At 39.2% G+C, this 25,126-nt stretch overlaps 1 protein-coding gene across 1 annotated transcript in view; it reads right to left on the bottom strand.

The window, feature by feature from the left end:
• Nucleotides 1–411: 411 nt before the first annotated feature.
• Nucleotides 412–25,126, bottom strand: part of ULK2 (unc-51 like autophagy activating kinase 2) — a 41,082-nt gene continuing 16,367 nt past the window's right edge. The window contains exons 8-28 of the mRNA XM_082328193.1: nucleotides 24,214–24,315; nucleotides 23,807–23,865; nucleotides 23,413–23,495; nucleotides 19,855–19,905; nucleotides 19,392–19,480; nucleotides 18,529–18,700; nucleotides 17,525–17,585; nucleotides 17,183–17,275; nucleotides 13,891–14,028; nucleotides 12,699–12,844; nucleotides 12,383–12,463; nucleotides 9,247–9,533; nucleotides 8,921–9,114; nucleotides 8,295–8,404; nucleotides 7,308–7,460; nucleotides 6,359–6,567; nucleotides 4,881–5,059; nucleotides 3,845–3,963; nucleotides 3,327–3,484; nucleotides 2,314–2,449; nucleotides 412–2,208 (exon numbers count right to left, since the gene is read on the bottom strand). Of these exons, the coding sequence (XP_082184319.1) occupies nucleotides 2,141–2,208; nucleotides 2,314–2,449; nucleotides 3,327–3,484; nucleotides 3,845–3,963; nucleotides 4,881–5,059; nucleotides 6,359–6,567; nucleotides 7,308–7,460; nucleotides 8,295–8,404; nucleotides 8,921–9,114; nucleotides 9,247–9,533; nucleotides 12,383–12,463; nucleotides 12,699–12,844; nucleotides 13,891–14,028; nucleotides 17,183–17,275; nucleotides 17,525–17,585; nucleotides 18,529–18,700; nucleotides 19,392–19,480; nucleotides 19,855–19,905; nucleotides 23,413–23,495; nucleotides 23,807–23,865; nucleotides 24,214–24,315 (2,688 nt within the window). The 3' untranslated portion in view covers nucleotides 412–2,140. The remainder of the gene's footprint in view (nucleotides 2,209–2,313; nucleotides 2,450–3,326; nucleotides 3,485–3,844; nucleotides 3,964–4,880; nucleotides 5,060–6,358; nucleotides 6,568–7,307; nucleotides 7,461–8,294; nucleotides 8,405–8,920; nucleotides 9,115–9,246; nucleotides 9,534–12,382; nucleotides 12,464–12,698; nucleotides 12,845–13,890; nucleotides 14,029–17,182; nucleotides 17,276–17,524; nucleotides 17,586–18,528; nucleotides 18,701–19,391; nucleotides 19,481–19,854; nucleotides 19,906–23,412; nucleotides 23,496–23,806; nucleotides 23,866–24,213; nucleotides 24,316–25,126) is intronic.

Genomic DNA, 25,126 nt, shown 5'->3' with positions numbered 1-25,126 from the left:
GCTGTTCTGGCAGCTCAGACAGCTCCTCTTTGCTAGAGGCACCTTGTGGAAAGACATACAGCTGTTACCCAGGAACCTGCTTATCATGTTTGTTTTCAAATCCAAGCTAAAAAAAAACAAACAACAAAAAAAAAAGCAGGGCAAATTGTTTTCCGAACGCAAGTGAAAACAAACTCAGGGACACTTTGTGCCGGGGCTATGGAGAGATAACGAACTGAAGCAAGTTGCCCCATCGGCACGGCCAGCTGCTGAGGCGAGCATCCCTTGACCCAAGCAGGGAACATTCAGCGCCTGGTTTAACCAGCCAAGTACCGACCGTTTTTTTCAAGTTAACACCGTTGGCCTTTGGTTACACAGACACAGAAACTCGGTTTTACCATAGAAACACTTCTAGTGTCAGTATTTATTTTACCTTAATATACATTTATACAGGCCATAATAAAAAGGCTATTACGCAACAGTTCAGTGAGTTATTACCTAGTTTCAAGAATAATGCATGCAATTACAAAGGAGAGGTAGAAACACCGTATTAAAGACCTAAAAATACAAACATTATATAAACAAACACTTTCAAATTAACTGTTGGAATTTCATACAGATAAATAAGGTAAAAAGTACATTACTCTGTCAAAGTAAAGGAAACACATGGTTATCCGAACACTGAAACAATATTTTGATGTGTAAGCCCTGTACAACTTTGTCAAATAGTTCAGACCACTGTGTTTAAGAGGATTAAAATGATTTTGTCCTGGAGAATGGTTTATTCAAGTATTCAAGCAGTTGAGTAACAAAAAAAAAAAAATCCCAAAAATAAAGTATAGGAACCATTTCCAGAGAAGCTGATCTGCCTAAATACTTCGCAAATCGCTGTCCTGATGATCTCATGAGATGCTTGAAATGATAATGCCTATAAGGCTAAATGAAGCTTCCCACCTCTCCCCCAAAATGCACACAAAATAATCCTGATTTTTCACACACTGTATGTAGATATTCCACATCAATTTATCAGCATCTCAAACCCCAACAATATTTTCTGGTTTTGCATGGTTCCTTGCAGAACCTTTCAGTTTACAGTATTTATTGTAATACTGCCCAAGAAACAAACTACAGAGAACTGTCATTACACCCCTAGAGACTGCAGGCATTAATGCACATATCGCATGCACAACAAAAGATGCAACCAAATCTATATAAAAAGCAAACAACCAGCAACTCAACATTGCTATTACTGAGAAAGTCCAGAGCAGTAGTTACTCAAGTATTAGACAAATAGGTATAAAATGGAAAGGTTCACATGAATACAAGTTTTTACAGTTTGTTTGAAAGTCTTCTAGAAGCTACATTTGAAATTCTGAAAAGAATTTTATGTACACTGAAATGAAATTCAGCCAAGTCCATTGTGCCTTCTTTCTCTAATTTTTTTAATATAGTTCTTCAAAAATGAATATACAGTTGCTTTAGTAAATTAGTGCAAAACAAAATATTTTGGAAGAAGATCATCAAATTGTATCCACATCAGCTGAAAACCCACTGGGCGTTTTGCACAGATGGAGCGCATTTTCTTCCATTACCATCTTTCCCCCGTGTAAGAGCGCTTTCTCACCATCCCTTCACATGACAAGCTGAGCCATGTTTACAACATGTGAGCTCCAATACAAGCCAGCTTAGCCCTGAAAGCTTCAAACAGCACTTGCACATGGTTAGGGTTTCCCAAATTCACTCCGCCACATTTTACTGACAAAGATATTTTTCACAGACTTTTGAGGGAATCTTCTGAGGGAAATGTCTTTTTGTACCTGATGCAGAAGGATCCGCTCTCTATAAACCTCATGAGGGAAAAAAAAACCCCGATCATTCAAGTTCAAAGGAGACGTACAAGGATCAGTTTGAAATGTGAAGAGAGATTCTTTTAAATTCTGTTGCTAGGAAGAAAAAGGAGCTGCTGGATCAGTAAGGCAAGTGTACTTTTGGAATTTCTCCTCTTTGAATATGCTGCTGTTTCTTTGGTAGTCACCACAGAAATGTAAGAATCATCTTCCACGTGGGGCAGAACAAGGACAACAATTAAGCTGTAGTGAAAAAAGTGCAGTATCACTGATGTGGTCCCTTATGTTCACACCATCTGGTCCTCGGGATATTCCTACTGCTCATATACAGCCACTGTGCTATAGCAAAGTGCGGAAAGCCTTCGCTCGATGCTAGATTTATCTGCGAACGGAGAGAGGTAAAAAATAGGTGATGACTTCAGTGTTATTTTACAATGCATGAATTTAATGTAATTTTCAATATGTTCATTATTCAACATAAACTTACACTTGTGTACATTTTCTATATCTGCAGGGTCTTGCAGTATTTTAGTCAGTCCTTCCAGCAGCAAGGCTGCTTTGTGGTATCGATATGTAATATCTTCAGTTTGCTGAAACATCTCATCCAGAGCTGCCGACTGAACCTGGAATCATTCAGGAGATTCAATTACATAAACTGCGTTAGGCAAGTAATGAAATGAAAAATTCAAAATGAATGATATAAAAGTGTCATTAAGAAACTATGTTTGAGCCTTAATTCAGCTGATCTGTTTTTATAACGGTAAGCAACAAAACAAAGTTTGAGAGAATGTAGTGCCTGTGCTGTATTAACTAAGGATAAGCGGCACATATAAGCCATAAAAGCACTTTCTGATCTTCTGTGTTTACATGTGTTACAACAACATATGAATAAATATGCTTGTTCTTATACCTGTATTCTTTTGTAAAGAAGACTACTTGTGCGGGACTACACCATTATCAGGGTTAAGCACAATATTTGCCAGTATCTTTTGTGTGACACCTATGTTAAAAAGACTTCCCTCTCATCAAAAACCAGTTAAATTTCCTGTATGGTTACTGCATCTGCTCCATGGCAGATAGAAAGTTTATCAATTAAATGAAAAAGCTTCCACATTTGCTACCGTTTTTGCTTTGTATGGACAGGCTGGCGTTCTTCAAATTGATCTGGCAGATTGATGAGGCTACTTCTGTTGCTTCTATGCTTTAGTAAGCCTTACTGGATGAGACTTCAGCACACAGGGCTGTGTGGCTTAGGAGTTCATTTCCTAGTGTTTATGTACCAAATGTGCTGATGTAGGGGAAATGTCCCTGAGGAACAGTGTCTGCCAGGAACTTTAGCCACAGTTAAGGCAGGGCAGGAAAGAGAGTGAAAGACTAACAAAAATTACCATGAACAGAATTCTGGAAACATACATTCTATTTTCTGGTTATGTAGAAGAGGTATGTGAGAGAAGGAAACAATCTCAATGTCCTATCATTTAGGTAAAAGGAGTCACTTACCATTTCTACGGCGCAGCTGTAGATGAGTTTCTCTGCAGTTACACTGTTGATTTCATCAATGAACCTTTGCTTGTCCGAAAAGAAACGATTCAACTTTTCCGTTAATTTCTTGCACATGCCGATACAGAATTTGTATCTTTCATTGAGGCTTTTCACAACTGGAAGAAAGGTAAGAAGAAATTAAAGAAAATAACAAAACACAGCCAAAAAACAACATAGCCTAAGTTCAGCTTTTCCCAGCACTAGCAAAGTCAATCTGTTTAAACTTGTGCTTTTAATGTTTATTTACTCTGCCACTTCTATGAGTTAAGTATATATCAAATAATTTCCATTTCAAGTTAATATTTCTTACCAGTTTCTAGCTGTATCTTTGTTTACTATCAAATTGTGCAATTGCACATACCTACAATTCTCTTGTACAGAAGAAAACAAACAAACGTTGCAACTTAAGCTTTCCGAGTATATGCATCAGCAAAGAAAATTTACAAGCAAAGTAAATTAGATTATGTTGCATCTACCTTGCTTAACAGCAGTGGATGGGTTCAGTTTCCCCGACTTGACCTGTGCTTTGGCAAGATGCAGAGAAGATGCTAGTAACTGGGCAGCTTTCATATACAACACCAGCTGCTCTACTTGTCTAGGGAGAGGGGGGAAAAAAAGTAATTACGTATCAAAACACCTTTCTTGAACACATTCAAGCCATGGGCAGACACCACTTTTTAATCACAACCCTACACAGGACCCGGCAGCAGCAGAAAAGGAAGACAGATGTTTAAAATGCAACTCCACCCCTCCCTTCCCTTCACAAACACACTGTCACGGGGTTGAGAGTACATCTGCTCATCTAGTAGCTGCAGCAGCAAATACAAACTGCTTTAATGTAGACATTTTAAAAAGGAACACTTATTTGTGGGGACTGACTGCCCGAGGTCAACGTCTTACCACAAGCGACTGGGCGTACTTTTCTCGCAGCGTCATTTCCTATGCCCCTGGAATTCTCAGTTGTGAAAAGCAAACACTTTGCAGGGTTTTTTTTTTGTTGGTTTTTTTTCAGGAAGAAGGCAGGAAGTGGAACTGCCCTTTCCCACCACTCCAAATTTCTCTTATTTCTCCTTGCTTCTGATTTTGTATTAGGGCTGATTTGTTCCACTGAAAAAAAAGTCAAATTTGGACACTCCTTCCCCCCTTCCCAACCTTCACCTCAGTACTACTGCTTCAGCCTGGCCAACAAGAACAGAAGAGGGCTCAGATCTGACAGAAGCTGGTACATAAATTTCCAGGCTTAGAAATGCTATACGGCACCTCAAGCCTGAACTCCTCACCACTTTCCCCAACTTATGCGGCAGGCCAGTAAATGCTGTCCTTTTGTCTGCTAGCAAATGTGTCTCTACCCTTTGCTGTTTCTGATCTGTCCTCAGTTGTTAAAAATGTACTCCTATAAAAGATTTTATACAGTAAAACAATCACTCCCAACAAAAAGGGCATAGTTTGAATACATTTTTTATGTGTTCAATAGTCACTAATTCTCTTGATACTATTTGACCGCATACTTACCCCCATTCTTTGCTTAGCTGGCTGATCTGATCAACAACTATGCTCTCTTGGATTTGGTACAGCGACACTGCAGAAGTACACAGGTCTGGGTTTCCTCCTCGTACTGCTGTCAGATCCAGAACACACTCTGTAAATGTCAGCATCATGTTTAGATGACGCAGTGTATCTGTATGTTCTCTCTGTCAGAGGGAAAGACGACAACAATTTAACCATTATAAGCCATAAGGCAACCAAGTACACTTAAAACTCTCGTTAATAATTTGAGGATTTCTTGGTATGTCAGTTCTATGCAGAAATCACATTGTAGTAGAGCCAGTGCTAGGGACTACAGAACCAGACGGGTCCAAACAGATCAACAGATATTAACTTGTTCTCTCTTTGTTAATGATTTCAAGATACTGTAGCTTATACTTAAGAGTCTTTCAACAAAGCCGAAGGAATTGGGACATGGAGTTCTATGTTTGCTGAAACCTGAGCAACTAAAGGAATCACAAGTGGGACATATTACTTGTTATTGTATTATCAGCAACCCAAAAGTATGCTCGGCACTTGTATTAGAAGCCAGGAGGAACATTTGGCTTTTATTATATAACAGACTTGATACCTACAAGAGAACTGATCTAAAGCTTCATACTTATCTGCTTCACTCTAGTTTACACTTAGGTCTGGAATTCTATTGTGTTAAAAAGTGGCTGTTGCCGAAGTTTACAATTTAAACTAAAAAATTTCAATTGGAGCTACCAACTCACTGCTGCTTGGTGACTAAAAGATACTACATGCATAGTCTCTGCTAAAAAAAATTAGCCTTCAAAACTAATCGAACATATCTTAGCAATATTTATAATTTTTTCATTGGTAATGCAGGTCTAAACACATTTTAAACTCTATCTGTGGGAAGAGTACAGTGTACTGTCAAACATTTCTGTTATAACATACAGATTCAATAGGGATCCAAACACCTTCCAGCAAGATGTGAATGAGAAAACAGAACAGCAATCTGCCTTGAGAAATTTATCGTCCAAGGATAGCATTCTGGTGAAAGACCACCCCAATTTGTGTTTTTAAAGTGTCACTCCTCCGCACATTTTAAAAAATACAGGACACTCTTCCCACAAGTAGGATTTAATGTCATCCACCGACTGTGAAGAAGCAGTTAAAAACAACGCCCAGAGGGACATTGCTACTGTCAGCACCCACGTCCAGAGACTTGGCATTAAAACAGAGGCCTCTTTGGAAGGCTCTGGTGAACAAAAGCAGTCATGTTCCTTTGGTTACCTATTCAAATACATGAAATGCCAGGAGTAACTACCAAAGAGAAACCGGCCACATTTGACACAGGAGTATTTTCAAGATCTTCAAAAGGAATATGTGAGATAGTGAAGAGGAAACCACGAAGTGCACTGCGCAGTCCCATTTTTACCATGTCTCTGTTTTAGCAGCATTATACATTATAAAACATTAAATTATTTTTTCTATACCTCCATTAAAGTTTCCTCAGGCAATTCGGGAGCTTCAAAAGTGATAAAGCCCTCTAAGCTGGGAGGCGAAGTACCATAAGGCATGTACTTCAGACTCGGAGCTGCCTCGGCTCCCGGAGGAGAAGAACCCATATAAATACCAGGAGGAGAGCCCATATATACACGGCCACTAGTAGAGCAGAGAGACCCTCCAGAACTGTTTGATCCAACTACAAGAAAAATAACACACACATTCAGTCTAATAGGTTGTTCCATCTCGCAGCGCTGGGGCTGCAGATGATAGCAAATGACAAATCAGTAGTCATCACAGATTCACTCTTGGGAGGCTCTCCTCATCGTTCCTTGCATCACTCTGTAGAGAATGCAAAGGCTACGCCGTAATGAACAGTGACGATTCGTAACACAGATTCTGGGAAATGGCTGACAAGGATTCCAAGGCAGAGAGTCCAACAGTACAGACCAAAGGTTGTGCTATAGTTCACAAAAGCACACTGCTGCAGACTCCTGCTTATCCTGAGCAGATGAAGGCCTTTACCTTGAGATCTTTGGTATTTGGCAGCATAGCCAACACATACTGAAATGCAGTCAGCTCACACCCCTTGTGTGTTGCTTCTGGTACAGTGCACAGCAGCAGGCAAAAATGCAGAACCAGAAATCTAACTGTTCCTCTCCACCTTTGTCATAGAGATCTGTTATACTCCCTGTGGTGGAGTAAAGCTGTGCACACAGAAGTTTATACACCGCTGTATTGTAAATCCATGCCTCTGGCCCTCTCTTTAGGAGAGAAAAGGCAGAAGTCGCCTGATACTAATCTCTACTTTACAAAGCACTTTTACTGTATGGCCTAGAGGACCTACTGCGCAAGGCAGTAGCAGGTTACTAGCCCAAGAAGTGGGCAAGCCTAAATACTGTGTTCGAGGACAGTCCACAGTTGTCAGGCAAGTCTTACCTGAGGTGGTTCTTGTTCTGAGGACCATATGGGTGCAGGTAGGAGGGGTGGCACTGCTTGGAGGGGACCCAACAGTAAACATGACAGCCCGAGAACTTGCCCCGCTTCCCATGGAAGGAGGTGCCATTGCAATTCCACAGGCTCCTGCTGGAGCTGGAAGAAAAAAATTCAGCAAGTTAGTCCCTCTTGCATATAATCATACCAATAAGTAGTTATATGCAGCAAACTGGAGCACTGCAAGACAACACGCTTTGATGTAGATCCAAGACTTGGACTACTTAGAAGTTCTGACAGCAAATAAAACAAGCTGAGTGGACAGCCTTGGCGATACACAAAAAGAGTCAAGATGCAGTCTTCATATATCTTTTTACTTTCAATCTCTCTCTGCTCTATCCTCGCCTAGAAAAGAGCAACAGAGGCTCTCTCTGAGAGCCTGAGGACAACCCCAGTCCTGCAGCAAAAGATACAACAGAAAAATTCTAGAGGCAGACCATGACAGGTCTGGAGGCTAACAGACCAGCCCTGTCTGCAGAACTCCTTCCATCTGCTCAAAAACAAGTCGAGAACTCCTGGTGGCCACTTGTGGCAAGGGACAAGCTGGGGGAGGGAGGAGGAGAAAAATGAGCCAGAATTACATAAACTGGCTTTCATACGAAAACAAGGTGGAATTAGGAAATGAAACAGCCACAAATGTTGTATTAAAAATAAAACCAAACCAAAAAACCCCAAACCCCTCTAGCCAGTATAGGCAGTTGATATATTTCTGTGTTTAGCACAGAAATAGATATTTTCATGTCTCAGTTATTTTTAAAGCTATGCTAAAGAAATGGAACATATCCCCTTCAAAGATTAAAAAAAGCCTTCTGTACTGAGGCTAAAAATTGTCAGAACCGATTATTGAAGCTGGAAACAGAACTGTATCTAGTTGGCACTCCATAAAAAACCCAGCACATAAGGGCAGCTTGGATATTTCAATCTGTTCCTTACCCGTGTCCATCGGTCGTTCTGTATTGAGGCTGTCTGTACTGCCTTGATATAACTGGCCACCAAGGGTTGTCTTTACCTGTTGATCTGATAGCTTCCCAGTACTAACAGATCTAGACAGAAAAACGTATGAATTCACAACAAAATTCTTCAGTAAGATCTTCCTATTTAACTTGCAACTAAGGCTGACTTTCAGATTCCTGGTATTTATTATAGAGAATTCTTCAACAAAAATACAGAAAATCTTGAAATCTCGCTGTTCATCATGGACCAACTGAAATAGACCTAACCATAAAAATAAAGAGACCTTTTTCTCTTAAACATTTATATTGCAAATTTTGTCATATAGGTTTTCAAGCAGAAACTGAACAGGCTTTGCAGAGGCAATGAAATTCCATATTCAGATAATCAAAACAAAAGGGAACTAGACAGCAACACAAAGCACTCCAGGAAGTCCATGCTATATTTACACACAGTACAAAACGTTTCTGTTGTATAGACCAAACCTCAGCATCTCCTCACAGCTCACTTTTTGCATGCTCTTCCCCTCCAAGCTGCTGTGTGCAACGTACATTCTTCTGCCAAGTTACCTACCCAACTTTACAGGTTATAAATACTACAATGCCTACCTGCCGAATGTAGTTTTACTGTGCTGTTCTCCTGCCTGCTTTTCACCTCCTTGCGTCGAGTGGAAGTGCGTGAAATCCCTTGGGTCAGTGATGTCTTTAGGCTGCAACGGGGTATCTACCAAGCCCTGGCGATTAGCCAGGGCCAGCAAGTTTGAGGACGCTTGAGTTTTAGGTATTTTGAAAGGAGCCGTTGCCTTTAAGAATCAAGACAAAGAACATGAAAGAACCAAGGTCAGATCCTCAAAATATTCTTGGGAATTGTTTCAGGCTTTGTCACCACTTTGTTACCACTTCACATTTTACTGACAGTGGCAAACTTAACAAACCTTAGTAGGAGAGCCAATGATCGTTGGCAATGGAGTTTTGAACAGCCAGTCTGAACTCCTAGGTGACGATCCCATATGTTTGGTAGGTGATGTTCCCAAGCTACCTGGCCTACTTGGTTGCGGAGAATGGCTGTATCCATACCCAGCATAAGATGGGCATACTGGGTCTGAATGCTGCTTTCTGAGCTTCTGCTTGTTTTGGTAAATATCTGTGAGAGTAGGAGCACTCTGCAACCTCGCTCCCATCAAAAGTGACTGTGGAGACTGAGATGGTGGTATCGGAGAACCTGTGGGGATGAAAAACATTGAAGTAAAATTCTACTTACAGTGCTTGGAAAATGTGTCAATGATGCCCAAAATGCCAGAGATCAACATTAAACTGAAAGGAGATGGGACTGCAAATATCGTGAGTTATGTTTGATCATCAGCTCACTAGATGGCAAGAAGAATGGATTTAGCCTGTTGGCTACTTGGACTAAGGCTACATTACACTGATGAGACGTTCAAGCTGCCAAATAGGCAAGATTTCAGGGTGACAGCTGTACTGGCAGCTGCAGTACCTCTGGCAACCTGCATCAAGACAAATAAAGTGGTTGGATTCAGCAGGAATGGCATAACCAGTACTGAAATTTTAAGTGCAGCCACCAAGACTCTAGGTTGAATAGAGGTTCTGAAGTACTGGAATTATATTGTTGCAAACAAGTGCGTGAATGCAACACTGCATGTTAATTACTTGTTTTGTACCTAATGACTTCATTTGCAGACACGAAAGGCAGCTCATCTCATGGTTCCTGCAAGAAAACTAGGTACTAAAAAGAACCAAGTTATTCCGATGAAACAGTTTGGGATCATTACTTTGGGCAGCCATTTACTTTTTAGTCTGTCAGACTGAATCTTTTTCAAAAGCTTACTATGTACAAAGGAAGTCCACACTTAAGTGCAAAGTTTCTCCTAAAGCAAATGGAAATGGAAGAGCTATAAGCAGCCATTTAAACAGAGGGCTTTGGGGAGATATCTCTTACAAACATCTCACCTACTCAAAGGTGCCCTTCCTCTTTCAAAATAAGGAACCTGAAATTTGATTAAGTGGTCTCCTCCTTGTGATATTTTTATGCCTTATGTTGAGGAACTGCGCAAAGTTACGAACAGTACATAAGAGTTCAATTTTATGGCCACAGCTTCCCAGATAAAATGCCTATCTTTGTAACCTCAAAGAGCTGACACTGAAGTGACAATTTCACTCACATTTAGAAGAAAAAGGGGGGGGGGGAGGCAAAACTGAAAACGGACAATACTAACTAGATAAGATCTTTAAGAGCTGGCCAAGATAATCTTCTGAAATAGGCTCCATTTCATAAATGTATGCTCAAAAAAAAAAAAATCACAAACTTCTTGCAGCTTGCTCAGTAAAGTGCCCAGCTGTTAACACACATCTTTCAACCTTCTTAAGCCTATGCTTTTGCTAGTTAGATTTTGAATATGAACTACTTCATCTTGATTTCATTCCACTCCATTAAACAGTATGTTTTAGAACAGCCTTTCTGCCTGCAGCTCCAGGACAGGGATCAAGTCTATTTCTCATTAACTTACCAGCCAAGAATTTGCTTGTTTGAAATCCCTCTGCTCCTCTGTCTCATAGCATTGAAAGTCCTCACCTGTTGTTTCAGAAACCAGTCTGAAATCTCACTGGTTACTGTTCTAATGTTATTGCCACCGCAGGGAAGGCTTCTGAATTAGAAGTTTGTCCTCTGCTGCCACTGGCAGCAAGAGCAGCTCAATTAGTTCAGAAGCTACATTACGACAGACATCTTCAGTCCTTAGAAAATCTCAGTACAGATGACCTCACTTCACCCAGAAGCAAAAAACAGCTTCCCATGCCCATTTAAATGCCGAGAAACAGACTTGCTGCAATTTGTGGTATTTTACAAACAGAAATACCACTGCAGTCATTTGAAATTAAGAAACAAAGTCAAGTAGGAAAAGAATGCAGGAAACAGATGAAGAAATGAAACATTAAAAACCCTTACAGCCATAAAAACAGTGCTGTGGTATGTTACAATTACAAGTCAGTTTAATACTGGCAAAAGGCACTAAACCAACAGCCCTACAAAATTCTATCCAAAGAAAAGATGCAACAAGAAAAGCATACACACTGCTTTGTATTCTCTTCACGCATACCTTTTTTTTTTTTTTAAGAGAAGAGACTATTTCAAATCTGAGGATTCACTCATTCCGTGTCTTTTGTTGAGACTGCCAATGGCATAGCAATTATGAAGGCAATTTTTGAGACACGTCATAGAACTTATTTCATATGGATGAAACCACTCCCAGATATTTGAAATATGGCTACTCCAAGAAATGAAGGCTCTATCATCTCCAGATGATTTTGGAAAGTGTTTAAATAAGGGAAAAAACCCACAATGCAGTTTCAGCACCACCTCTTAGAAAGTCAAAATAAAGAGTATAACTAGTGTTTTAGATAAGAAGAAATGACACCCAAAATGTGCATAGAGCAAAAGAACGCGTTGCTGAATTGCATATTCTTATGGCCAATCCTTCTAGCATTACAGTGCAACTCCATCTTTAACAGTCTCACAACATCTTCAAGTCCTATTTCTCCCTGATCTTTTTTTTTTTTTCTGCTGGCATGCCATAATAATTTATGACTTGCAAAGCTTACTGAATGCTTAGCAACACTAACATCAGATCCCAGACAACTTCCTAAGGGAATGACGAAAACGTGCTGCACGCTGTACACTGGCAGTTCTTCCTCCTTTTTCTGAGGACTGGCATGACAGAGCTGGTTATCAAAACCAGATTCTGGGAAGCATGTTACTACCATTCATTATAATGCATTCACTTCCATCCCTGTTTAAAGACGGGCTTTATCAGAGTTGCTTTTTCATCTCGAGAAAAAATGTTCAGTTGCTCTCTTATTGTGTAGGGAATTAGTTACGGGGAAAGGTGTCTTGATACAACCACAACTGGGCTAAGTTTCTACAGAAACTCAGCACATCACTTACCCAGTGTCTCCTATTAACCCATACTAACGTAGTGTTGACTCTCCTCCCCCTTCACAAAATGCTGTAGAAGCTCTATCAAAATAGCACTGGTTGCATTGTCCAAAGTCACTCACCTGAGAAGTTTCTACTCCTTGATTCATGTCCTTGAAGCTGTCCGCAACAACAGTGTCCAAGCTGCTCAGGTATGGTTCCAACTATGCAAACAAAATCAAAATGTGAATTTACACTTTATACTTCACCTACAAATGAAGGTAAAGCAAAATAAAACCTACTTAGTTTACTTCCGTGAGTCATTTAACAGAAATTATTTCTGCAAATGTGACCTAGTTGGGCAGATTTTGGTTTAAGATAATTTCAAGCAAGAATTAGTGTTCTGAATTTACTGTTCCAGATAAACCTTCACTAATGGCTAAGAATTTATAGGCTTACCTAGTGGTGAAGGTGAATACGGTCTAGAAGATCCTGTGGATAACCTGCGCCCAACACCCTGTGCAGTGTCAGCTGGTACTGGAGAACAGGAGCCCATCTTCATGAAGCCCATTGGGCTAGTATTTGAGCGTCTCACAACTCCAGCTCTAACAAGGTGAAAAGAATGGTTACGCACACTACAGTAACTGTGGTTCCTTGAGATAAGCTTCAGAACACCCTAAGGAGTATAATGATTAGTTAAAGAAAATACCGATACTTAAAGAGAAAGCTATGACATTGATGCGTATTAAGCCAATAACTAAAGCTAAGCTTTGCATACTGAAAACAAGCAAGATTTAATTCCCTTTGTTCACACTGACTTTTCAACTTTTCAGTGCCATAACAGTCTGTTAACTGGAGAAAATTAAAACAGATATCCCTTAATACATGGATTCCTAAACTTCAAACAACTTGGTTATCAAATTTTGAATTTTACAATCAAGTGAAATGTATTGCTGCAAACGCCCATTTTTATGTCAACAAAGATTACAACAAAGTTTTCATATTGGGTCTGGTATACAGGTCAGATAACTGGAAACAGATTATTTAAGGGAAAGGCACTTCTCCAACTGCAGCAACTATTACAAAGTCAGAGATCCTGAAAAAAAAATGCAAGTAACCATGGGGTTTGTTTTTGTAAAGATCTCCAGAGTAGTCTGTTTCTGAGTCTTTGACCTTCACCATCCTGATCCTGCAGATCACAAGGCAGAGAGTAAGTCTGGCACACTAAAGCTTTGTAACAAGACAAGCTGGTTAACTAGCATGCCAAAAATGGTTTCCTTGATATTCTACAGAACAATGCATTCATCTCATCACTACATGTGTGAAAACAAAACATAACTTATTACTGACTTTCTAGTTTATGATGTAATGCCATATAATACACAAAGAGGAATAAAAAAAGCAAGACTTCATCTTTTTACCTTCTTGGGTTGCATCTGAGTGAAAGAACAAGCTCATTTTGTTTTCGTGAAAAATTTCAAGTGGCCATCCAACAATCTTGAGATTGTAAAGGACTATTATTTGTTATCATTAAAATGTCTCTTTAGCATGTTCTTGTGCAGAAGAAGATTACATCAGCAAGAAAGCACGGATATCTGTCATGGTACAAACACAAACTAGAACCAAGAAAAAGGAGTTAAAAAAACCTCACCTTGGTGATCCATGGGGGTTTGACACAGGGCTGGCAGTAGAGGAGAGGTTCTGTTCTATGCGCTGGTAATTCCGTAGCTGAGTGGGAACTGGGATAGGTGCCGTTTCGCTGCGGGGAGATACCGAAGGCTGACAATGCCTGAAGTTGGAAGGTGTGGAGACAGGAGATGAATATAGGCAGACAGGTCTCTCTCTGAATTGTACCATTGTTGAAATGTCAAGAAAATCTAGGAAACCAGCAAATAAGCTGCTTCTGCACTCCCTGCATGCAGTATGATCTTAGCTTGTCCTAATCTAGCTCTAACACGTCACAGAGGAAGATAAAGAACTGTTCATTACCAGCTACCTTTCTTATACTGGCTAGTATCAGATCGAGCCGAGAGCGCAGTCCTAGCTGAAGCACTTCGTCACGCATCACAGCGATCTACAGATCCCTCCGACTTCCTGCCAATCGGCCCGCTCTGTTTACCACGCTTCAAAATAGCGTTCTAGGAAAACCCACTGCGCTAAGAACAGGAAGTTCAGCAGCAGGGCTGGAATGTGTACAAAAGCCACTGAAGCACAGTCAGAGATATCCCAAGAGACACGGTGAACTTGCAAAAGGAAAACATGTTATGTAACCAGCCGCTGACAAAATGACCAAAACCACACACCTGAACATTAATCCACAGACTCAAAACTGCAGATTAGCATTACCCAAGTTGAACCGAAGTGTCAGTGACCTGGCTTACCTCAGTGTACTATCTGATAAGGGAATCAAACCGCTGCAACGTAATCAGTTACCAACATTTTTAAAGGAAGACAGAATTCAATGGAAAGAATTTCAAATGAATGGGCTTTTTGGAAGGTAATCAGTTTATTATCTGGTCCTTTATTGACCACCTCTTCAGAGAAAGGTTAGAAATTCTTAGAGGAAATGTGAAAAATGTTCTACCATGAGCTCTAGAAAACAAGCAGTTACAGGACTCACTGCACAGCTACAGCTGAACAGAAATCTGGGTTTCTGACTGCATTTGTCCTGTTCTCTTTGCTACCTCTGAGAATGAAATACTACTTCCTAATATGCATAGAGCTTCCTTGGCAAAAGAAAAGCAGCTTGTCTTTTTATTGCCACCTAGTTTCTAGATACTAGCGAGCAATTTGAGCATCAGCTGTGAGCACGCAGTTGGTGGAAGGCCTGAAAGCTTCCACGCAAGCAGAAGGTCTCACAAGTGGAAACCACACAAAGGCAGCGGGCAGCCTGCTACGACTAACGCAACACGCTGAGGTAGCACGGGGAGGCTCCCTAGGCCCGACCTCTGGGAGAAGGGAAGCAGATGTTATGTTATTTAAACCGTGGCAGTGACACCGAGGAGGCCATGAAGGCACTTCAACTTTTAAAGCACTCAGCATGGAAAATGCCTTCCCCTGCTCTCACACAGCCTTGCAGGTAGATTCAAGCAAGCTCTGCGAGCCGTGAGCTAACTAGAGGCAGCAATGCTGTGTTAGCGTGGCGGAGAGGCATGGTACAGTACTTGGCCTTCCATCAGGCTCCCCAGCTCAGGACCAAAGCTAAGCTCTGGTTAGGCATCCTCGAGTCAGATGTGGTTTGTCACAGGTTACAGAAAATGCAATACAGATGTATGCAGAGTTGCATGCAAATCTTGTTTCCGTGAGATCCAGAGAATAAAATCAGCAACTAACCACAGGAGAGTGAACTGCCTCTACCTATTCTGCCCATTCTGGCTGATGCCTGAAAAGTGTTACAGCTTCTTCTACTTGACATAAAGCAGCATAACTACGGGTACAATTCATTCAGTTTGATCAGCTAATCATAAAAATTCACTGTTTCATAGGGCATAACCTTTTGTTTAAAAAAAACCACACACTATGAAAGAACATTTCTCAGGAAATAAAAAAACCAAACCCAAAGACCAAAAGCAGCATCTTGCAGAGTATCAGACACACACTTTGCTTCCTTCAGACCACGCCCCAAGCAGCCAGTTAGTTACTGAGTTTACTCAACCAATAATTAAATCAAACTGTTAGAGTACAAACACTGAAAGTGTGAACAGTAGGCACCTGTTTCTGGTCACATGACTGTTTAGCTCTTAACTTAGTACTGCACAGATAACTGGCATATTTTCATAAAACCTTTAACTCTAAAAACTGACACATGACACAATTTAAAATAGGAAATTATATGTATATATATTATATATATACACATATATATGTGTACATATAAATATATTATAAATACATTGTACATGGCCAATCCAGAGCAAATGGATCTTTACAGACAAACCATCTCCATTATCTGCCCTTAAACATAAAAGGTAAGACTAAAGCTGTATTGATAGCCCACATCAGCAGATTTCACAAACTGCACAAAGATCAGCACAAAGTAGCAAACTTTTCTTGTGACAAGCATTTTTAAACAAATAATGCTGACTTGCAGCCCTGTAGCACTAGCATAAGCCAAAAATACACCCAACATAATAGCTTTATTCCCCATTTAGCCACTCATCCTCTTTCTATTTGTACTGAAAACATTATGAAATTCATTACTTGGTCAAATGACAGTATCTTCTGTTTAGATATTACATGAGTAGTTGAACAGCATGATTAAGCTTTACATTTTCCAGTATAATACAGGAAAGATTTCAGGCACCACTGGTGAATATCAGTTCTATTTCAAACTAGCAGAAACTTTGTCTACAACCATGTGGAAGAAAGAGGACTTACTAACAGGCCTGCTACTGGAAAAGCTACGATACATGTTCAGCTCTTTCATGTGGCTTCTTTGGTATCTTGTGAGACACAAATGTGAAATTCACAGTAATTGCTTCCACAGAAGTCACACCCAGTTACCAGACACAAGACAATCCAGCCACGAGACACAAATCCATAGCAATCTGGGTTTTGTAAGTTCCTCTTCTCTCACGACTACTTCTTAAAATGTATGCTGCATTCAACATCTTGACTCACTAAATGAAGACTGTACTGTGCTTCATAACACCAAAAAGGATAAGTCAGTTATGTCTCTGAAGTTTCTGCTTTCAACCCGTTCAAAATATAAACATGCAAAAGAATGCTATCTTTCCTTATGGAAATCTTTTGGCGATGCATCAGAGCCAGAAGTCAGCTATGCAACCATCAGCCATTAGAATGCATTAAGAGCCTGGAAAAAACAGGCCTAGCTTCTATTTCAATTCAGTTTCCAGTAGCCATACACAATTAAAAAAACCCACACCATATAGTAGCAGAGAACCATTTTAAAAGAGAGGAAATACTAAGCCTACATCACACACCTGTTAGCTGTACCAGAAGCAGTACTTCGAGAAGACGCTGAAGACGGTTTCTGTACAGTTCCTGAGCTTCCAGAAATAGTTAATGGTGACTGTCTGTGAAAACAAAAACCACTGTCAAGAGACAGGTCTCCATATCAGAGAAACTATCTACTCTGCAGCAAAACTCTGAATTCAGGCTGTTTACATATTCATATTAAATTCAACTTGGTATATTAATCTTTAAGAAAGTCCACACACAGCTATGCAAACCCATCACTGCCAAGAACCCAGCAACCCCTTCTACAGCTGCAGTGTCAATTTTAGAACATGAGACTTCTTTTGGATAAAGCTCAGCACACCTACCCTCCACACATCAAGAACTCGCTTGAAGCCCGCCTGCCAGCTGCTCCCAATGGCATATCATCTACAGTAAGCAGAAGAACACATTGAAAACCCACGTCATGAAGCAGAATCTTAAAAAAAAAATCTTCAATATTACTGTTGTAGAAATAACCACTTCTGACAAACTTCTGTGAACATATAAAAGTCTTCCACAAACTGCTTTGTGTATGAAAATACCTTAAATGTGACCTATAACAAAAATGTAACTGGGGAAGGCAGTTCTTTAACAAGTTTTTTTGTTGTTTGTTTTTCTGTTTTGTTTTGTTGTTGTTTTTTTTTCCTATACTAATTATAATAATTTTGAAATAAAATTGTTTAAGAGTACAAGGTATCAGCATTGGGAGATTTATAATACTGAGTGACAGAAACCCTTCAGAGATCAAGGCACTAATTTAGTCAAATATTTAACACGAGTTGGTGGCATTGTATAGAAACCAGCTGACTAGCTTCCCAGTGGCAATTCAGGTTTGGAAGAGGTCGTTAAACGGCAACATGCTACATCCAAGTCTTTCTACTCTATAAGCTCAGTCTGTTGCCTTACTTTTCATGTTAAGTATTTTTTTATGTTTTTACCTGCACTTGTTTATTGTCTAAAGCTCTACAGCATGGACTATAAATGTTCAGTTAGTCTAGAGGTAACAACATGCCTGACTGCCGAAAGAATCCTTGGGCTTCTTATCAGCAGTTGTTTACAACTGACTCTCCTCTTCTACTGCCAAACCCCAATATTTTCCATGACTTTAAATCACCTTGGTACCTTTAGCATATCTGGCTACTCAACTGAAAGTGAAAATGTCCCAGATGGACACGCAGGTATACCAAACAGTGTCCCTTCAAACTAAAGAAATGAGTTCCAGTGTGAACTGAGACACATTTAGAGAAAAGAGAGCCAAAGAATAACAGGACATAAAGGTATGTTACAAGTGGCAATTGTTTTAAAATGTAAAAATAAGGAAGGTTCTTACATGAGTGGTCTGAAGAGATGTTGTGTGGGACAAGAACAAAGTCATCTGTGTCACAAGAGGAGTTCTTGCTACTGGTACTGGCAGAGTCTTTAGAGACTTGAAGATAGTTAGGAGGACCCAATGGAGGGGAAGACAAATTTTCTTCTTGAATATGCTGCATGTCTGGCAGAGACTGGAAGCGGGGTAGAAAAAATAAAGTAAAAAAACCACTGTAAATCCAGTGATTCAGAACATACAATTGGTCTTTTAACTAGGGAGCTTCTAAAATAAGAATCATCACTAGCTTTGACAAGAGAGAGATAAATCTTGGGCCTTTTTTTGTTTCTTAAGTATTTAGAAATATAAAATGTATTTGAATTTGGAAATTTTGAATACTGGATAACCCTGTAGTGTCAATTTAGACAGTTCTATATTAAATAGGCTGTGAATTTAGACAATCACAATTCATTCAATCATTCCTGATGATACAGATGCACCTCTTCCAAATACCACATAAAATTCAAGTCACTAGTTCGTATCAGTATAAGGGGCCTTAGCCAAAAAGGCCAATTCAAAAATTACCTGTAACATCCATTACATTGCAAACCATATTAGCATATCTAAAGATTTGCTATTCTAGCATTTGATGTGTATATGTATTTTTTTCTTTAACAAAAAACCCACAAAGTACAACACAAGGAGCAAGAGAGAACCAAAATGTTAATGCCATTCTTCTAGCAAAAGACAGGAGTATTCCTTCCTCTGTGCTCTTAACGCGACAGTTTACACTGTTCAAGAATGGAAAGATCTAAAATTCAGTAACTCTTGGCTAAACATTACAGAAAATATTTTCTGGAGTTTGTTCTGTAAAACAGAAAACTTACTGGAGGAGAAGCAAAACGGCATGAAGGAGAGCTACCACAGGAACTGCCAGAGACTGAGCCTGCATATGTGGGCACTGGTACAGGACAAGCTAGAAGAGGAAAACCCAGGGAAAAAAAAAATGGGACTAAAATTTTGAAAGGCTGAATTTCAAACAAACTCATTTCCTCACTGCTTTTCATTCATAAACTCTTATACAACTTATAAGCACAGCACATCCCTAAACACACAAGGGTATTTCAGTTCAGTTGAAATGTCAAAGGAACTAGTAAATAACTATCACATTTCAGTCTAGCGTAACACAAAAAAGGATTCAACACTTAGCCTCACAATAGAGCACAACAACAAGTCAGACTCAGGAAAATGCCTCATAAACACTTAGCGTGATATTTGGCAGATCCTTCTCCGTTTCAGCCCCCAACATTCATCATTTACACAAATAAGTGGAAAAACAAAACTACTTACACTTTTTGACTGTTGAAATCTGATCCAGGAAAGGGTGGTTGAAAAATGCTTCTATAGAATAAGAAACAAGAACTATGGTGAGTAAATGTACAAATGACATAGAATTTACAGACTATATTGCAGACGGTGATAAATGGTTGCCTTCCCAGAATCAGTATTTCAGAGCCAGAGGGTGAAGAGCTTATAAAAGATTAAAGCCCTCTATGTTATATGTTGCTACAGCATTTGGAAAGGAAACAGAAATCAATTGAAAAACTTCAAACAACAGCCAGCAAGCCCAATCAGACTGAATTACTGGAGAACATTTTATGACTGTACTTAAGGATCGTGTACACAAGAAGCCTTCCTATACCCTCATGAAATTATGTTCTCTATGTTCAATATGGTACTAATTCAGTTTTAATTTGCTCTTCAAAATGATAAGCATCTCTCTCACATCAAACACTGCAAGTATTTTCACTTCTGCCTTTCCCAAGGACTGATGCTTATTTTTGAACCCACTAATGCAACTCCTTAAGTGGCCAAAAATCACAACAGAGCAGCCACCATTCTCCTTCCCGCTTCCCAACAGCGGAACATGACCTGTTCAGCCAGTTCACAGTTTAAAGCAGAGTTAAACACAATTTCTTTAACAATTTCCTCAGTTAACTTGTTACTGGTACAATAGAAACATTTTGCTTTTGTTGTAAATGGATATGCTGAGATGCATTTAATTGACTGAGCATAACCAGTTGGCTAGCAGTTTACAGGGAAAGTTTTATTCTACAAGAAGTGACCTTCAGCTAGTTAGGGGAAATTGAGGGTCAGTAGAAGCTAGCTGCTGAGCTTTGTGAACTTTAATGTTCTAACAGTTGAGGAAAAACAATGCTGTTCCTCAGACCTAAGCAAATAACAAGGAAAAAAAAAATAAAAGAAAGAATCTGAGGCCTGCAGTATCTCCTCTTCCTTCAACAACGCTTTCTTCCACGGCCCGATAAGGAAGGAAGGCTAGCTATAACGCAAGAACAGTGTAATGATTAACTTTAACACGAGGATCAGGTGTTCTTGAGCTTTTGTACAACACCTGCTGTTCTACTTTATATTTCTGGAAGATCAACAAGATTTCCAATGCTATTTTTACTTTAACAACAGGCAACTGGTCTCAGTTATACACTCTCCCTTTCACTCCCTTTGCTAAGCACATTCCAGAGCAGCCCCTTTGAGGCCCTTTAAGTGGCTCAGCCAAGGAAAACATGACTTTCATCACTACCATTCTGCTTTCTATTTTTCTTTCTAAGCACAAATGCGTTCTCCCACTACCACAAATGACACAGTGAATTTCCCGTGTTTGAAGAAACTGTAGGGATCAGCACACCCAAAAAGTGCAAAGTGGAATCAATTACTCCAAGTCCATGTTTGTGATGTATTAATTCTTCTACACATACAGATTTATAAGTAACCTTTGAATACTGTCGCTATCATCTGGGACATCTTACGCAATTATCATGATTTTTTTCTGTATCTGACTTCTACTTAAGCTTTTACGTACAACAAGCAAATCAAGTTATTTCAGTCACGTCTACACACAAAAATCGATGCCTAGTTCTCAGAAGAGCAACACCTTAATTATGCCAGTACTGATGGATGTTTTCAATTCCAAATTATTAAAAAAAAGAAAGTTTGATATTTCTTGGAGCAAAACATAGCAGGAACTGAAAAGGAAAAAAAAGTAGCTAGGAGAGTCTCGAGCGTCAAGTAAGGAACTAAAACGCCTTTTGAATCCTCCTCTCTCCACAGCCTAACAGATATAGTCTTCTTATCACAAATACACAAGGACCACATGTGATGAATGAGTCAATTTGTGTATTTCAGTACTGCATCAAAACCAAGGTTGCATGCATAACTAAAAAGCAAGGGTGGAGTTTCGTAAACAGAAAAAAAACCTGAGCACATCTGACTTTTGGTTGCAATTCACCCTAGGATCTCAGCATCACAAGAGCTAATAGCTTATGGTAAGGAAAGCTTACGGGTCTTATCTACAAAGAGCCTGAAGAGACTATAAGGTTTAGGCTCTTTCCCACCATTCCATAGATTAAACTTCATGGGTCACCTATCTTGTTGCTAAATCAAATCCCAGTATAAAGCACACTGCTATGGATATAAAATAATAATAATGAAAAAGGTAATTGTATTTAGCTAAGTTAGCTTTAAGTAACTAAAAGTTTAAGAGTAACATTTCCTGGGAGCTATGATAAAACTGCAATAACAAATAGTGCTATAAAATTTAAACAACCAGCATGAATAACGCAACATACAAGATGCAGCTAAGAAGAACTAATCAAGATTTAACTTTTCAGTGGTCGTCTTTTAAAAATGCTGCCTGAGTTTGCATTTTTAAAAAAAAAGAAAAAAAAGCATTACTGCTTTGGCAGTAACAGGTAACCAAAAAGCCAGCAATAGAAAAGCTTTTTGAGACTGAAGTGAGTATCAGACAATCCAGCCAGTACAAAGCACACACAAATCTAAACTCTACTCCTGACTAGTTTTGAAGAGGCAACAGTTGTAGCCATTCGGAATGATTCAATAGCACTGATCTGAGGCCTTGAAATCCTAAGAAGTTAGAACAATGTTCTGCAACCAAAGATCTCCAGCTAAAGAGGAAAAAGCCAAACACAGCAGTAAACTGGAGCCAAACAAGTTCACTTTTGTTAAGGGGGTATCCATCTAGTTTGTACTAGGTTTAACTTCCCAACTAATCCAAAATGCAGTCCTGAACAGACGTTGCAGTAATCTAACAGTATGCCAACTTCAGTGAATGAACAATTTAAAAATTTTAAGATTTTAGGACTTAACAAAATACAAGATACAACTGTTGTTTCTACTACTTCTGGGCTTAAAATAAACCAGTGAAAATATTTCACTAAAATAAAGAAGTCTCTACAGCTAGCAATATCTAAGTGCAATACTAGGAACTCATCTTTGCAAATATAAACAATTTTGATGTAACATCACATCTCTCATTGCCCTCAGCTATTGACCTCAAGGTCAAATCAAATGTGCACAGTTTGTACCCCCATTAATACTGTTATGATATTTGCAGTCTGCAAGAGAAATCAACAGGGAGGAAACCATTTAAAGCAACTTTGCTGCCAAAGTGGGTTCTTCCAGTACTTTGCTACGTTTCTGCAACCAACACCACATGGAGATCAGAGATGTCAGCCCCGAGGCTGAAGCCAAAACACCAGTTAAAGTAAAAGAAATAAGATTGTGACATGAAATTTAAGGTATATCAGTTACCACTGTGGAGGGGAAAAAAAGGTCACAATTGAAAGAACTGAACTAATTTATATTTCACTACTCAACAACAAAGTCATAATTTATGTGCATCATTTAATACTGACTGACAGTAGGTACCTAATTATTTCTTTTGGCTACTCTGCCTCCTTTATGATAACCGAGAAGAAAAAAATACTTCACATTCATGTAATTGGCTGTAGACAAAAGGTCAAGACTATTACTCTGGTCACATGAATACGACCAACAAGGAAAGTCAAGAGAGCAAAAGGAAAAGTTACATACCAAAGTCCATTCTATCTTTTTGGTTTCTCTGAAGCAAGCCCAGCAGCAGGTCAGCCAGATAAGCTGACGTTTCCCTAGGAATACTGCACACAAGAGGAAGTAAAACATGCATTAAATTTCATGCATGCATTAAACAATGCATAACACATTAAATTTCAGGAAGTCAGCATTCTGCCATAAGTCTTCACTATACATGCTCTACGGCCTTAGTACAGGACGCTTTCAGCTCAGCACGGTACAATGAAGGCAAGATACAGCATGAGCCACTGGTATCGTACTATGTCCTTGTCAAGATAGCAACATCAAATATTTTTTATGAATCCCAGGCACTCCCAAAGATGAAAAAGTGTTCAATGAACAAATAAAAGTGACAGGAAAAGCCATGGTGACATACCTAGGAATCAAATTCCTGTTCTTTTCATAAAACATTCTCAAATCTTGAGGACTATTGGCCTGTCAAATAAAAACGTACATTAATTAAAGCTCAGTTTAATAGAGAAAATAGCTTTCATACCTATGCACACATACACAAGAGAGACGCCTTTGCATATGGGCATTAAAGGAGAAAACCCCAGGCACAGCAGTGACTTCAGTATGGAGTATCCTTATATATTTCCTCTGGATTGAACACACTGATCTAAGTACGAGCAACTTCTCCCTTGGTATCCTCAAGCGATCTGGCCTTTGAAGCACCGACACTACACTCGGACATCACTACTTACTTCTGTTTTCATGACTGGAAGTAAAAGCCCTAGGAATTTCCATGAGACTAAAAAGAGGGAAAAGGAAATAAAGCATTACCTGAAAAGGTGGTTTTCCAACAAGACACTGATAAATCACAGTTCCTATGCTCCACAGGTCTGCTTTAGCATCATAGTGTTGAGACATAATCACTTCAGGGGCCTGGAAAGAACAGGAAAATCTCAGAAGGGAAAACAAAAAAGCAAAGCCACAGCAATACAAATTCTACAGTTCTTCTGTCAGAGCAGTACTAACAGAGACCACTTTATTGTAAAGAGTAAATATTTTAAGACAAAATTAACATTTTAATCTGCATCACATGACTTGAAAGAAAGCTACATTTCAAAAACACAGAAAACTAGAAATGTTGATGTTGTAAAGAAAGCAGCTAGCAATCAGCATGTATGGGAATAAGAGGTAAGCATTATTTACTTGGTTTAGGCAGTCCTCGTTTTGGATAAATAACCAAGCATTTCATAAGGAATACCATTATCACCATTTTATATATACAAAAACAATACAAGGGAAAGCAAAATTATTTTCCATGACCATACAGCATGGTAGTGGTAGTGCCAAAGTCAGACAGTTCGATGCTCAATTGACTACCACACTACTTAGTAAAACTTAACAGCTATTAACTCCAAATTGTTTTTTATTAAAAAAACAACAACAACAAAAAAACAAAAAACAAAACAAAAAAAAAAAACCCAAACAAATAAAGCAAACCCCACATGTGAGAGAATACATTAAATAACTAGAATGAAAACATCAAGTAGGTTTTTTTAACTACTAGTGTAAAGCTCTTCTAGCCTGTATTTGATCACTTTTTATTTTCTTAGAAACTGGGAAGGAGATAATGCCTTATTTCGGGGGGAGGGGTGGGGTGGGGGGAAGTATGTAAGTGGGAATGAAACTACTTTTCCCAAAAAATTAATGCTAAGATGTATTGCTTTTTAATTCTCTAAGATTTTTC

This window comes from Platalea leucorodia (genome assembly GCF_965183815.1).
Source record: "Platalea leucorodia genome assembly, chromosome: 16".
NCBI lineage: Eukaryota > Metazoa > Chordata > Aves > Pelecaniformes > Threskiornithidae > Platalea > Platalea leucorodia.
The sequence above is the reverse complement of the archived record's forward strand: the minus strand, read 5'-3'. Positions and strand labels throughout refer to the sequence as shown.